Below are 14199 nucleotides of genomic sequence, written 5' to 3' on the forward strand. Positions count from 1 at the left end.
AGCTCTAAAAGGGGCCAGCTCAAAGTTTCTCGGACTCAAGGAGGCAGCATGGAGGGCTGGAGCATACGGCGGGAATACGAGTGCTGGAAGATTGAGGTCATGCCGGGAGCATGAACTTGGATAACTACATATAAATATAGTAGTCGTATCCTCTTCCTCCGTGTGGGACCTACGTGCTCGATCAAGACTGCTTTCGTGTCTCCTATTTCTCTTCAAGCAACAGTCCTTGGGGCTGGAGATGGCAAATGTGTCCGTCACAGTGGAAGCACTATGTACCAATGTCAACTGAATGCCTGAAATTGGAAATTGGGGGAGAAGGGTGACTCTTATTCAATCTCCGAGTTGCTCTGTGGTGTCTTTTCATACTATGAAGCATTGACTGCCTTGGCCTCAGTTACCCACTATCCATACAGCATAACAGCAGATTCTACACTTTTCCACCGTGTCGAGAAGAACTCTCGATAGTTACCACCTCGGCCTCTTCCACGTTGCCTTTCTCGCCAATTGACTGACGCCTGAATTCTTGATCTTCATATCGGAGATCTGCAAGGACGGCCTTGTGGGCGCGTCTGGCCGGCAGGTCCCGACTGAAGAGACGATCCATCGCTTCCAACGGAATCCCCTTGGTTTCAGGGATCAGGAAGAACACGTAGACAGCGGCACAGAGCATGAGTGAGGCGAAGAAGAAATAGACCCCATAGTACATGCCTTCAAACATCTGAGGTGTGAAGCGGGCGATGATGAAGTTCTAGAAGAGAAGAACATTTGGTTAGCACTTGCCAAATCACATGCAGATGGAAAATAGTTCAGGAGATGCCCAATTCGACTGACCCAGAACCAGTTGTTGGCAGCCGCGAAAGCTTGAGCCAGCGTCCGCACATTCTGGTCAAACATTTCTGAGTTGAGAACCCACGGAGTCCCATTCCAGGAAGGCGTATACGACACTGTCCAGAGGTAAAAGAAGGCCATGGCGCTGATGCCTCCTGAGGACAATTTGGCGGTAGGATGTTCGGCAGGCCGAGCCACGGCAATATAGCCGCCGATATACCACATGCATAACGACCCCGCGACCGCGCCGTACATGAGCAATGCGCGCCGGCCGAGCTTGTCAATCAAGACGAACAGCCAGAAAATGGTGATGACGGTCTTGATCACACCAAATATGCCTGTCGTCAGCAGGGACGTGTTTGTGCCCGTGACGCCAATGCTGTTGAATACGGTGGGACTGTAATAATTGATGGCGTTGATGCCGGTTGCATTCTGCCACAGGAAAAGAGAGCCACCGAGGACGAAGCGATATTTCACCTTGCGGTCCCGGTACACGGCTCGGAAAGGTTGCCAAAACCCGAGACCGATGGTAGACCGTTGGTCTTCAAGGGCGTGGTCGATGGCGAAAATTTCCTCCTGCATGTAGACGTGCTCTGCGGGAAGTTGGCGCAGCCAGCAGAGGTTCTTGATTCCTTCTTCGCGTCGAGCCCGGGAGAAGAGCCATCGAGGCGATTCCTTGATGATCAAAGCCCCGGCGAATAGAAGACCGGCTGGGATAACCTGGATTGCGAAGGGGATGAGCCATTGCCTGTGGGAAGGCTCCATGGTCTCAGAAACGCCGTAGTTGATCCAAAAACCGACAAGTCCGCCGATTTGCCATGACTGTTTGTGTTCAGTAAGACTTTCAGGTCAGATCTTACAAGAGGATCTGGGGACGTACCATTTCATAGAGACCAACTAGACGACCTCTGATGGCTGGAGGAGCAATTTCAGAACAGTAGATAGGAGACAAGTTCGAAGCAGCGCCGACACCGATTCCGGCCAGCACTCGGCCAGCATAGATGAGCCCGAGTCCGCGAGCACCAGTGGCTCCCAACATCAAACCAGCACCCAGAGTGAACAGGGCGCTAAAAATGACCAAACCCCACCTCCTACCTAGGTAGTGACCGGCAGGGTAGGCGAAGAATGCTCCAAAGAATGCTCCTGCTTGGTAGCAGGAGACGATATTGGCGCTGAGCAGGTTGACCTGGGATTTTGACATGTCGCCAAAGCCGAATTCATCCCTAAAGGATGTCAAGGCCAGAGTCCCGCCGATGAAGGCGCTATCGTAGCCGATCATCATGGCAGCAGAGCCAGCAACTGCCGCCGAGAAGTATACTCGCCAATTGTAAACGCATTTTGGTGTTGGACGATCTTCGATGAGATGGAGGAGACCCATATTGAAAGTTCAGAATGGACTTGGAAGAACGGATCCTGGAGCAGTGAGAGGAGGAGTTCAAGGAAATGAGTGAACGAGATAGCATTAAGTACACCAGCAATCGAAGTCTTACCGCGTGGTAGAGTGGATGAATCTTTCCTGCAATAGCCAGCCCTCCAGCCGTAGGCCGGGGGAGAGCTTGGAAAGGATTTCCCCAGTTCCCCATGAAGTTGATGTGTGGTGTGGTCGGCGAGCAAGTGATGACCCCGGACGTTGGCCTGCGCATCAATTGCCGGCAGGAGGTGGCATTGCAGCGTGGAGAGCAAATCCTTGCAAGATCCGCCATCACAGCCAGTCAGGACCGGCAAGATCAGGATATGTTTCCCTTCTCGTGATCCCGGCGGAAAAGAATTCTTCCTTACCGTGAGCAGACGCCGCAGCTTCCACACCAACTCTCCGCCTCTGGCTGTCAACCTGCAAGTCAAAGTTCTGGCTGGATCTATACGGCAGTGCATCGGGAAGAGTCCGATGCAGGTCCATGGTACGGATTCAAGTGACTTACGTGCTCCGCGAAGCGCAACAGAACCGCCAGTCCCTTTTTTTTTAATCGCATAAGACCTTGGTTTAGCAGTGAAAGGGTTGCGAAATCCCATGGTGTGGACTTCTCGACTTTGATGGACTCGTGGTTCTGTTCGACACCAAATGCGACATGTTGCACCCAGAAACTCTTCTTTAAGCGCTTCAACTGACCATGGCCTTCTTACCAGCAAATACGTCTTCTCTTGATCGCGTGGCTTACTTGGTAGGCTATCCAATCGCCCATTCCAAGTCCCCGTCGCTGCACCACGCAATTTATAGCGCAGTTGGGAAGAGATGGGGCCAGTGCCTTTGCGAGACCACCGACCTTGAAAGCTTTCTGGCCTATCTCAAAAAAGATCCAAAGTGCATGGGTAGCGGTGTCACCATGCCCTTCAAAGTCGCCGTGATTCCTCACCTCGACGAACTTACCAATGAAGGCAAGACCATCGGAGCCGTCAACACCATTTTCTTCAAACCCGCAGCAGACGGGTCAAGGATATACTGTGGAACAAATACGGATTGCCTAGGCATTCGTGATGCCTTCCTCAACAATGTCGAGGGCTCGCCCTATCGAGGCAAGCCAGGACTTGTGGTTGGGGGCGGTGGGACTTGCAGAGCAGCCATCTACACACTGCAGAATTTCTTTGGTTGTTCGCCGGTATACATTGTCAACCGTGACCCCGGTGAAGTTGAAGCCGTCTTGCAAGAATGTGGTGCACGCGGAGGAGGGGATGACTTGGTCTACGTCTCAACAACAGAACAAGCCGACAAGGTACCATGTCCGCGCGCAGTGGTGAGTGCTGTGCCAGACTTCCCTCCAGTGACCAAGAACGAGAAGACTGCCAGAGAGATCCTCGCTATTCTGCTAAGATCTGGAGATAAAGGTGCTTTGCTGGAAATGTGCTATCATCCTTCTCCTGATACTGAGATCTCCAGACTCGCGACAGATTTTGGTTGGCAAGTGATTCCAGGTATTGAAGCCATGATCGGGCAAGGGTTAGCACAGGCTCACTTGTGGACCGGTATCAACATTGATGAGGGATTGAGAAACGTGGCAAGAGCCGCAGTGCTCGCGAAACGCGATGACTTCTGCGCACCACTAGACCTTTCGGCATGATATTGAAAGTCACAGATGGAATTCTGGCGGACAGTGGGACTTCGTCGGATCCATAGTAACTTGCATGTGATAAGTTCGTCCTCATCCAACCTGGCAGGGGTTCATGTCAATAACTCCTCCTTGTCCACAAGATACGGCGTATTTTCCTCCAGTGCAGCGTGGACTGCGTCGGCCATGCAACGCTTTGGTGCTTTCCTGCCGGTCATTGACTCAAATTGAGCAGTTGCTTGCTCTATCAGCGTTTCGATGCCGTCAATGATCACCCAAGGTCTCCGGGTAGCTTCGCGAAACCGCTTCATCTGCTTGACCAGCGGCGTTTCCCTGGTCATGTACGCCATCTCGACAACAACGCCTCCGGTGGGTGATTGTAGCCAGGACTCTGGCATCTCAAAACTTGCTCCTGGATTGCCATCAAGAAGCTCGTGAGTGACACAAGATACAATGATGGGTGGAAGGAGGAAAGCGCTTGGCCATGCATCGGTCAAAGACTCCAGCACCATGACTGGTTCTGGAGATGGAGTATACGACGAGGCGTCGCCATTTGACTGTGACATGGCCCAGTGGTTGAAGTGTCTGACTATACCTCTCGTGTTCTCGACAGTTCTGTTGTACACAAAGAGATTCCTGCAACCAAGCTGGAACATGGCATACACTGCAGCTCTGGCCATCCCCCCGGCGCCAATCACCAAGGCTGTCGTCTTTGGCTGAATAGCATTTCGAGGGGAGAGGCTCCCACTCACACAATTCATGATCCCGATAAAATCGGTGTTCTCTCCGAACCAACCCATGATGGGTCCTGCACGGTTTCTTTCCTGAGCCTGAACTTGTAGAGAAGGGACGACCCCGGACGAGTTCGCTCGGAGGGGGATCAGCGTATTGACTGCTCCGATGGCCTTTGCATGACCGCTAAGTGATTTCAGCTTTGGAACAACCCTGACCTTGTACGGCTGTACTATACTCAAACCACCCAGTCTGTCATTTCGAGCAAGTTCTTCAATATCATCCCATGAGTTTATGTTCCTGGTGTTGTAATGGTGCCTCAACCCTAGCCAATCATATGCAGCATTGTGCATTGCTGGCGACAACGATTCGGACACGTTCGCACCAACAATGAGGAATTCGAGCGAGTCAAACACAAAACAGTCAAAGAGAGACTTGGTGATGTCTCTGGCGGAGAGCAGAGGCGCCGAGCCGTCCAAGATTTCAACTGTTGGGACACCAGGATGAGTCACAGAAGTGAGTGTAGGGTTGATGATCTGCGATGTTCGACCTTGAAGGCCAGTATTATACGTGATCGAGACAAGTTGAGGTCCAGGCACACCCTTCAACTCCTCCACAAACCAGCTCCAGGCCTCGTTGTCATGACGCGATATCGGGTTGTTCAGGAGCCGAACGAGATCGAGTTTTAGAGCAACAGCCTTGTTGTATAATCTCATCCACCTGCTGGCTTTCCAACCACCCTCGCCCGGGATGCCGTTGACATAATTGCCAATGAGCTTTGTATACCCCTTCGCAGCCTTCAGCCTCTGAATCACGCTGTTTTCCAAGTCGAGATCCATCGACACGTACTCAACACCCAGCCGCAATCCTTGTAGCATGATCGCGAAATACTTGTCCGAGGCTGACTGTTCGGAAGCCCTGCGATTCGCTGAGAGTAAGATCGGAACTCTGAGAGCTCGTCTGGCCACAGCGACCATCTTGCTTAGGTGTTCGGATGTGCTAGAACCCCAGTCATCGACATATATTTCCAGCAGATCGCCAGCGGACTCCAGTGAGTCGAAGTCGATGTTCCCAGTAACGAACTTAGACATCGGCAGGAAAAGAGCGTGGGTATACGCTCGCAGCTCCACGGGAATGTCCAGGGAGAATGGGGAGTCAAAGGTCGGTCGTGCCGAATGGGTTCCAGTGATGAAACGTACAAAGGATGAGAAGTCAGCTTGTGCGTTTCTGAGCTTGAATGAGTACTTAGGCGAGGTACGATCTGCTGCGTCAGAATCCGGGGATCCATTGATTGACTGATCTTCAAGGTTGAAAAACTCGAAATTCGAACAGTTCCGATGTGTCATATTCCCATGCTCAAGCATTCTTGTAGTTCGGCCATCAAGGTTCAGAAGGATCTTGATCTGTTCCATGTCCCTCAGCACAAAGACTACCGGGCTTTTTTCGCAATACTGCCTCAGATAGTCTTGGAAGCTGCTCGTGAGGCTCACCAGACCGCATTCGATGACGCATTTGTATCGGTTATCTTCCAGCATCTGTATGGAAGTCTCGATATCCTGCGCATGGAATCGCCCGTTGCCATTTGCTTTCAAGTAGTCTTGTCTAGAGAGTCCGTTGATACTTTGGAAGAAATGATCCTCGGTGACAAATCTCCTCCCAAGAGCGGTAGCAGCAATCAGACCCAGAGACCTTTTTCCAGATGCACGAATCCCAATCAAGACAAGGGAAGCATCGGGATGGAAGGGCCGCCCTCCCACAGGGGGTTGGCTACGCTGTGCAGTATCATCGTGAATGGTAGCGAGCGAACTCTGCTGCAAAGGTATCTTCTCTTTCTGGAGAGGAGACGTTTTGCCAGAGTCCGGAGGCATCGACTCTCCACGTTGAGAGGCTGGATCGCACACATTCTGGTCAGCGTGTTCGACTGTGCTTCCGATCTCCATGATCAGTGGTCGAGCAAGGTTATGGACTCCATTGTCTTGTGTTTGCTGTCAATGTAGGCGTCGGTCAATGACGGCCTCAGGCGTTCACGACTGACAACACCTGAAAAATAAGCAAGAGTTCTTCCCAACATCTTGCCGGACGGGGCACTCCTGGCTTTGGAAGCGAGATAATGAGGAGCAAATCGATTCAGGTTCCGGTGGTTGAAGCAGATCTAACTCCGAACAGCCGCCCAGCCTGAAGGGCCTCCGCAGTCTCGGGCCCTTAGGCCCCTTTATTAGCCCAGACACCGAACCCCAGCTTCCAACGTTCCCCCGCAGGTGCTCGATCAACACACTCAAACAGAGGTCGCCAGTCTTTGGAGCCTACCACAGTTTGCATGTCGAAGGGTACCCTCAGTCTCCAACTTACGTTGGGTGAAGCAAGCATGTCGAAATCCCTCGCGAAGCCCCTCGCTCCCAGCTCACATCTCCTGGGTTACGTCTTCCTCCATTCCAATATGGGGGTTGTATTTCGCCCTTACTATGATCTCTATGAATAGTGCCGACGCGGAGGAGATAACACATCAAACAATTGAACGCAATGACGTTGTTTCTAGCCAAGTGCGTACACGCGTCTCACGGGCCTGTACCAGGTGCAGAGCAAGGGTGGGTTCACGCTACACGGTCAGAGCGCTCGAGCGGGAGACAGAAGGCTGATGGTCATCTTCTTGTTCGCAGAAAGACCGCTGCGATGGCGCGCAACCGCAATGCTGGAATTGCACCAATGCCGGCGAACCTTGTCAATACGTGGCCGGAACCAAAAAGAGAGGACTTCCAGAAGGATATGTCCGAGGCCTTGAGAAGTTATGGGCAGTGATGATACAAAAAGCAAATGGTCTCGATGATACTGTTCGTCGAGTCTTGGAGGACAACGGGGAAGAGCTTCTACGGATATGGAACCATCATAAGTACGGCGATGATCTTCATAGGGCCTGGAAAGAATCTAGTGCGCTGGCCGAGTTGGAAAGGCTCCTGGCGCGACTCGAACAACATTCTCAACCTGGCCTGAAACGGAAGAGAGAAAAGGAGGATGACGGCAGGACCACGGCTTCATTGCAAAGTACGTCCAGCGGTCGCTATACCATTTCACCTGTTTTCAGGATTACGGAGATTCCTGACGTGGATACGGAGATCGTGCTTGGTGACAGCGAGACCACTGCTCTACCTCAAAGGAGCATCTTATCCCCAACTCGTGCACCGATACCCTTGCCTCATTCAACACCGCGCCTGATGGACCATTATTTCAAGTATACGCATTGCTTTTTCCCCATACTGGACAGACCTTACACACTCAAGAAGTACTTCGAATATAGTCGAGCAAGTAATCCTCTACCTCCACAGAGCTCCGACCTTGCCTACATATGGGCCATGTGTGCATACACCAAACAGCAGATATTACGCCAGGGTGCCTCGAGCACTGGGCCTGAGGATGCAACCGTTGCCAAGATGCGGACGATAGCCAGAAGCCTGATACCAACAGAATCTGGTCCCTTCTTTCTTGGTCATGTGCAAGCACTACTCCTGCTCACCTTGCTCGATCTTGGAAACGGGAAGGACTCTGCTGCCTGGATCTTAGTTGGGTTCGCAGTACGAATTCTACTTGATAGGATCGATACGACAGGCGACTACCGTACGAGATGGACTGCAGCCTTACAAGGCTGTTTTTTCCTGGATACATTCCTCTCCATGCAGTTGAGAAAACCACCACATTTGCAAACCGAGTATATAATGCACACACAATCGCTTCACGAAGATGGACATGAGGAATGGGAGCCATGGGAAGTGGCCGTAGGGGACACTCTCGGTCCCCGGCCGCCAGCCTTTGTCCTTAGCTGTTTCAACCGTTTGACGGAGCTTTCCATCTTTGCCAACAGCTCGCTCAAGAGCGAGTTTTGTCACGTTCCCACAGAATCACCGTCGACACAAGCTTGCTCCGATATACCAAGATTACAGGAATTGGCAGAGAGGTACCCTTTCCACATCATGCAGATCGAACCACGACCACCTCATCAGATGCTGTTGCAAGCATGTCATTTCGCCATCACGGCCCTGGTGTCGCCGCTTTCTGCCACTACCCGAGCGGTCTTCAAAACGAAGTTTCTTGAGACTCTGGGATTGTTCGAACTTACCTGGAACACGCCTGAGAGATGCGGTATTCCCTCAGTATTGACGGCGCTTTTTCATCTGATCCACCGACTCGAACCGCACGACTTGGTATCTGATAGTCTCAATCGGACTGTGTTGAGCCTGATGTCCATCTGGCCGGCTTTTGCGCCGTATGCAGTTCATTCTGACCCTCAGATTGTTACCCAAGGAACATTGGGCCATGCGGACTTCACAAATGATTATGAACCTGAAGACGTGCTTCGATATACAAGAGCCTTTGCCTCATTATCAGCTGTGCCGCCAAAGCACTCCATGAACTACGTGCCTGGCGGAATGGTCCCAATTGAAGTAACACAAGACGGTCATTCAACAAAGGATATCCAGTATCCTGACGCAGCTCTATTTGACGCCCCAGCTGAGTCGACTTTATACACATCTTCGATGACGATGGATTATGGAGCCATGAATATTGATGTGCCGCAACATAACTTCAACTCTGTATCGATGAGTGACCACAATGCCAGAAAACCAGCGACGGCATCCCACAACTTTGACGGGGATGAGATCGATGCTCTGTTCCTCGAAATGGCACAACTCGACATCACTCAATGGACGATGGATCGGACACAAAATCTCAGAGACTTCGGCTTCGCGGACGACTCGACCTTTGAGGCATTCTGCAACGATCCTGATCGGTTGATGCTGGGTGAAGGATACTTGGTTCCGGCCTCCCAGAACGACCACGGGGTCACCTATGGCACACAGACAACATTCTCGGCTGATGCCGGTCGTCAAGGATCTGCCCACGCCCCTGAGCAAAGAACATTTGACAGTTATGGGGATCCTTGGTGAGAGAAGCATACCAATATGAAAATATGCTGTCAGATCTTGTATCTCACATTCCATGGTGTCTTTAACATTTCTTTTAACATATCTCGTAGTACTACATGATATCATACTACTGGTTGAGCGGTACATAGTCTTCTCGGCATAGCAATAACTTCTGCATATCGCGGTACTAATGCTCTGCAGTAGTCTTGGCGTTGTCTCCGCCGAATTCGAAAAGTCGAGCGCGCAGGTCGATCTCCAACTGCACTTTCAGCAGCTCGCTGGTGTCTTAAAGCAAGCATTATCGTCAATGGGACATTTGTGCCGCGAGGGTGCGACATAATAGCCTTCGTCGTGCTCGGTCGCTATTTCCGAGTCACCTAGCCATCCCTCTTTCCGGACTGGACACCCTACAATTTCCTCCGCAACCGCTCACCGAAATACCGCACCGAACCCGTCCGCGACTCTCCAGCCGATCCGGACTCGAAGTCCTCGCCTTTCCAAAAGTCATTGTCCTTCAAACGCCTGCCCGAGATGCCTCCCAAGGGTGCCTCCACGGCCGTCAACCCGATCAGACTACAAACGGTCTCACGGTTAAAGATCAGAAATCCAGATAAACAGGAACCCAATCCTTGTCTCGGCCCTATGAGCGCAATGCTGAGTACGTTTCACCTTACCCTGTTCTGCAAGAGAAAACCATCAATCTGGAATATCGGTATTTGGAGAGGTTGAGTCAGAAAATGTCCAACCGTGGCTGGGGCGGCCTGACATGTCTCCGGCGTATACCTCTAAACACCCCTCCCCATGATTTCCAAAGCCCTTTGATTATCTATTGTCGGGTATATTGCAGAAGACATGCTAACACCTATTTTCCGCAGATTGCTGGGCAGCCGGCGCAGCCTCCGGAGGCTGCGGCCATCTTGAGAAAGCTCTACGAGATTGCATGGATGCACCTGTAAGTGGCCTCATGCCTTGGATTCCGTCCAGCATTTTTCGACAGGTTATTGGATCTTTGTCAGATTTGATGTCTTGCCCAACCTCCGCGAATTCTCCACTCTCCGAGCACTCATAATTCCAATCCTTCGTTTCATCACGATCACTAACCAGTTTGCGATTTCTAGAGCCCTCCACCGAAGGCGAAATCCACGATCAACTACCATCTGGGTCGCTTGTACCCGAACATTTCAGGACCGAAGAAGAAGACGTGATCCGGCGCCAGGTTTCCTACAATACTCATCTCTTCTTCCTCTTCCTCCTCGTCATCTCTCGGGCAATCATGTATACAATACTCCTGGATACCGAGACACAGATACCAGCCGAGCATGCATACTCTAGCATATCTGACACAGTTGAACACCATCCAATATCGGAGGACGAAAGAGGTCCACTGAATAGACTGGAATAACTTCCCATGGTACTCTCCACCGTATTGGCGGGGGGCTCGTTTACCACAAAGCTATTCGGGCTCTGGTTGGAAACGATGACAGGAGAGTAAAATAAGGACATATCAGAACATGTACAAAAATGCACCAGTTCGGTTGCCTTATGGGAGCACCACCTGCAGTGAGGAAACGAGTTTCTAGACTGATTTGGGGCGGTGTTTGGGCCAGCAGCTGATAGCGGGTGCCCGTTACGGAAGACGGGATGAGGCTTTTGTGTATATGCAAATGCAGTGGAAAGATATTGAGAAGGATAGAGAATCTTCACAGACTTCCCCAAGCTTGCAGAAAGCAGAGTACGACTGATACATTTGATCATGTGACACCTCTCGAAAGGAAGACATGGTTAAAATCAAACCGCGGAAAGTGAGGGTGAGTGCCACTCCCTGCCCTCGCTTTCTCGAGTGTCGGCTAAATCGCATGACCAATCCGATTGTATATTAGGTATGTAAAATGATTAAAGAGTACTGTGGCCAGATCATGCCAGAGGGATGCTATCATCATTGTTTCATTATCATGAAGAATCATTTCAATTCATCCCCGCCGCTTTCCCAAGGTGACACCACAACCTGCCCGTGACATGCCATACTATGCAATGCTATATTTGACCCAAAATGATAGAAGCAGTCCGTCCTTGACACAGGAACATGGAAATAAAGTGTAAACCCCATGCTGTGTGGGTTTCCGGAAAAATGCAAGACATATCGACGCAAACAACAACAGTGCAGCTTCCGTCGTGACAAGACACTTACCAAGAAGGCCGCTCACCCATGCGAACGCCCGAAATGTAATGCCGACAAATGAGCAAAAAGAGATTCATTGCGTCGTGACCAGTCTCGTTAGATCATCCAAACAGCCTGTCATACCCAGCAGGCCTCGCCATTCGACCATTCTATGATCTTTTGAACATGAAGTAGCCATACATGCCGCCCACGTCCTGCTCGACCATGGGGATCTTGTGCATGCCCCACCATCTGGCGCCCATTTTCCAGGGTCGCCAGCCGTCATCGACATCAACGGTCTCGGTGCCGGTCTCGATCGGCTGTCGCACAAACCAGCCTCTACGGCCGATTTCCTTGACCACCCAGTCGGGACGCTTGATGTGAGCATTGCGGCGCTTGACTTCCTGTAGGACATTGGACCCTAGCTCGACGACTTCAAGGGGCAGAGTATCCGTGCCGGTTAGAGAGCTGGGCGAGTAGCTGAGGGACATCTGCGTGACGGAGGGAATGTCGCTGAGGTCGAGGTATCGGATTGCGCTGGCAGGGCTGCTATTGGTTGCATGAGAGATGTCGGAGTCTGTCTCGTCGTCATCGGCGGGTTTGAAGAGTCGTTTGATATCCGATCCGAGGCTAAGGCTGGCACCACGCAGGCCAAGTTCCTCAATGTGAGTGGCGAGTCTTCTCAGCATGGGGATGTGGGTTGCAGTGACTTGGGCGCCGCCAAGATTAAGCGATCGGAGAGTTGGTGGCAGAGAGCTCAGTAGTTTGCTCACATCCTCTACGGACAGAAGTCTGTGGCGGGACGAGTCGGATGCGAGATTGAGATAGACAATGCTGTCTCTGACCGCCGGGTGAGTGGTAAGGAACTTGACCACCGTAGATCCCGTAAGGTGAGTGCAACGTTCGAGGTTGAGGTGTGTGATCTTTGCAGAAGGTGGAATGGAAAGCAGTGCAATGTCGTTGATGAGCGTGTGAGCCACGTCAAGGTTAGTAAGGCTGGACAATTGAGGAAACAAGGCCTCAAAGACGCCTTCTTGTAGCGTAGTGCATTCATGCAGGGAGAGGCGTTTGAGGCCGGGCAGAGGTCCAGCTCCAGATACCCGTGTAGTAACAGCTGTGAATGCTTCGGCAAAGGACCGAGAGGCACAGGCACAGAAATCCAATGCCTGCATCAATGGCATACTGAAGAGCTTCGACAAAACCCCTACGTCAAGCTCGTCGTCCACATGTTCGTGGACGAGGAATGCCTGGAGGTTTGGCAGCATGTCCAGACAGGCGTTGAGAGTTTCGGGCTTCAAATATGGTGTCTGGTTGGTTGTGGTACGGTCCCTGCCGAAACCCATGTTTGAGTAGTGGGAGAAGTCCAGCCATTGCACCATCCCTCCCACACCCTGATGCTCCCTAAGGCTCCACATAAACTTGGAGAATGCTCGTGATTGAGGGATTGAGACGTGTCGGTACATAACTCGCAAAGCTGCAGGGTAGAGATTCTTGGAGGCCAAGGCGCAAGATACCAAATCGACATGAGGCCTGGCATACGGGTCCGCCGTATGGTCGACTGTCACAGACGAGAAGATCAATTCCAGAATCTCCTCAGGCATCGACTCAAGCCACGATGTCCCGGTCGGGTGGGGGAAGTCTAAACACACAGAAGCATCGTCAGAATCGTCGATGGCGCTATCGTTCAGCACCTCCCTAATGCCCAACGAATCCCTGACCTTCTCCCTCCATATTTCGAGGCTGAAGTCAGCAGGGTGTGGATGGACTCGGGTGATTTCGGCGGCGAAAGGGAGGTTGAAGAGTTTCTGAGCAGCCCTCCTCTTGTCGAGCTCGTCGAGAATCTTTTCCAGCTTCCGGGGATTACTGCGAGCGTAGCCCTCCAGGCGGTTTCGAACATGGTCTTCATGCGAGCCTCCCCAATGGAATGAGCATAGTCCCTTTGTCTTGCACCACTGGCTGCAAGGCCATGCAATCCACTCCACTTCTTCGAGGTCTTGGGTCGACAGGGAGGACTCGAATGACTGAGGAAGGCCTTCACCTGGAGTCCATGTCAGTATGCGATCTAAATAAAGTGGCGTGATGCAAACATACCAGGCTCTTCTTTCACAGAAGCATAGGAGAACTTCCTGGTTTGACTCATGTCTTCTGGACGCTGGAGGAAATGACAACAGTCAAGTTTGTGAAGCGACGCCACAACTTCGGAGGCTTGGAATGGTGTTTCAATGTCAGGTCGACTGGTTTTCTTGATCAAGTCGTGCTTGCACCATCTGATTTGTGTTGGCGTTTCCATCGCCATCGTCCGGTCTTGAGGCGGGCTTATGTATCTAGCTGTGTGTCAAGTTTACGGGCAATGTCAGACAACCTCCGCAGGGTATAGATGCAAGACACCAGGAATAGGTCTTGTAGAGGAAAGATGGGGGTAATGGAAACAGTGTGAAAGGTCATCAAGACGGAATCTGTGTCATTGTTTGCGATTCTGGCGCAGATGGCAACATTGCCATCACATAACGCGTACCATCGACAA

General features: G+C 51.6%; 6 protein-coding genes across 6 annotated transcripts; 3 read left to right on the plus strand and 3 right to left on the minus strand.

Annotated features, from left to right (window-relative positions):
- Positions 1 to 427: 427 nt before the first annotated feature.
- On the minus strand, positions 428 to 2206 carry A1O1_00145 (uncharacterized protein; the record flags this gene model as incomplete). The annotated part of the gene is made up of 3 exons (XM_007721066.1): positions 428 to 748; positions 832 to 1650; positions 1709 to 2206. The coding sequence occupies 3 exons, from the start codon at positions 2204 to 2206 to the stop codon at positions 428 to 430; spliced, it is 1638 nt and encodes a 545-aa protein (XP_007719256.1).
- Positions 2207 to 2936: 730 nt separating this feature from the next.
- On the plus strand, positions 2937 to 3881 carry A1O1_00146 (uncharacterized protein; the record flags this gene model as incomplete). Its single annotated transcript, XM_007721067.1, has 1 exon — positions 2937 to 3881. The coding sequence occupies one exon, from the start codon at positions 2937 to 2939 to the stop codon at positions 3879 to 3881; it is 945 nt and encodes a 314-aa protein (XP_007719257.1).
- Positions 3882 to 3982: 101 nt separating this feature from the next.
- On the minus strand, positions 3983 to 6541 carry A1O1_00147 (uncharacterized protein; the record flags this gene model as incomplete). Its single annotated transcript, XM_007721068.1, has 1 exon — positions 3983 to 6541. The coding sequence occupies one exon, from the start codon at positions 6539 to 6541 to the stop codon at positions 3983 to 3985; it is 2559 nt and encodes an 852-aa protein (XP_007719258.1).
- An 855-nt stretch (positions 6542 to 7396) lies between these two features.
- On the plus strand, positions 7397 to 9538 carry A1O1_00148 (uncharacterized protein; the record flags this gene model as incomplete). Its single annotated transcript, XM_007721069.1, has 1 exon — positions 7397 to 9538. One exon carries the CDS (start codon positions 7397 to 7399, stop codon positions 9536 to 9538), a length of 2142 nt encoding a protein of 713 aa, XP_007719259.1.
- A 510-nt stretch (positions 9539 to 10048) lies between these two features.
- Positions 10049 to 10722, plus strand: A1O1_00149 (uncharacterized protein; the record flags this gene model as incomplete). The annotated part of the gene is made up of 3 exons (XM_007721070.1): positions 10049 to 10175; positions 10393 to 10469; positions 10636 to 10722. The coding sequence occupies 3 exons, from the start codon at positions 10049 to 10051 to the stop codon at positions 10720 to 10722; spliced, it is 291 nt and encodes a 96-aa protein (XP_007719260.1).
- Positions 10723 to 11845: 1123 nt separating this feature from the next.
- Positions 11846 to 13815, minus strand: A1O1_00150 (uncharacterized protein; the record flags this gene model as incomplete). The annotated part of the gene is made up of 2 exons (XM_007721071.1): positions 11846 to 13713; positions 13767 to 13815. The coding sequence occupies 2 exons, from the start codon at positions 13813 to 13815 to the stop codon at positions 11846 to 11848; spliced, it is 1917 nt and encodes a 638-aa protein (XP_007719261.1).
- Between the last annotated feature and the right edge of the window lie 384 nt (positions 13816 to 14199).

Source organism: Capronia coronata (genome assembly GCF_000585585.1).
Source record: "Capronia coronata CBS 617.96 chromosome Unknown acBCG-supercont1.1, whole genome shotgun sequence".
In the NCBI taxonomy this organism is placed as follows: Eukaryota; Fungi; Ascomycota; class Eurotiomycetes; order Chaetothyriales; family Herpotrichiellaceae; genus Capronia; species Capronia coronata.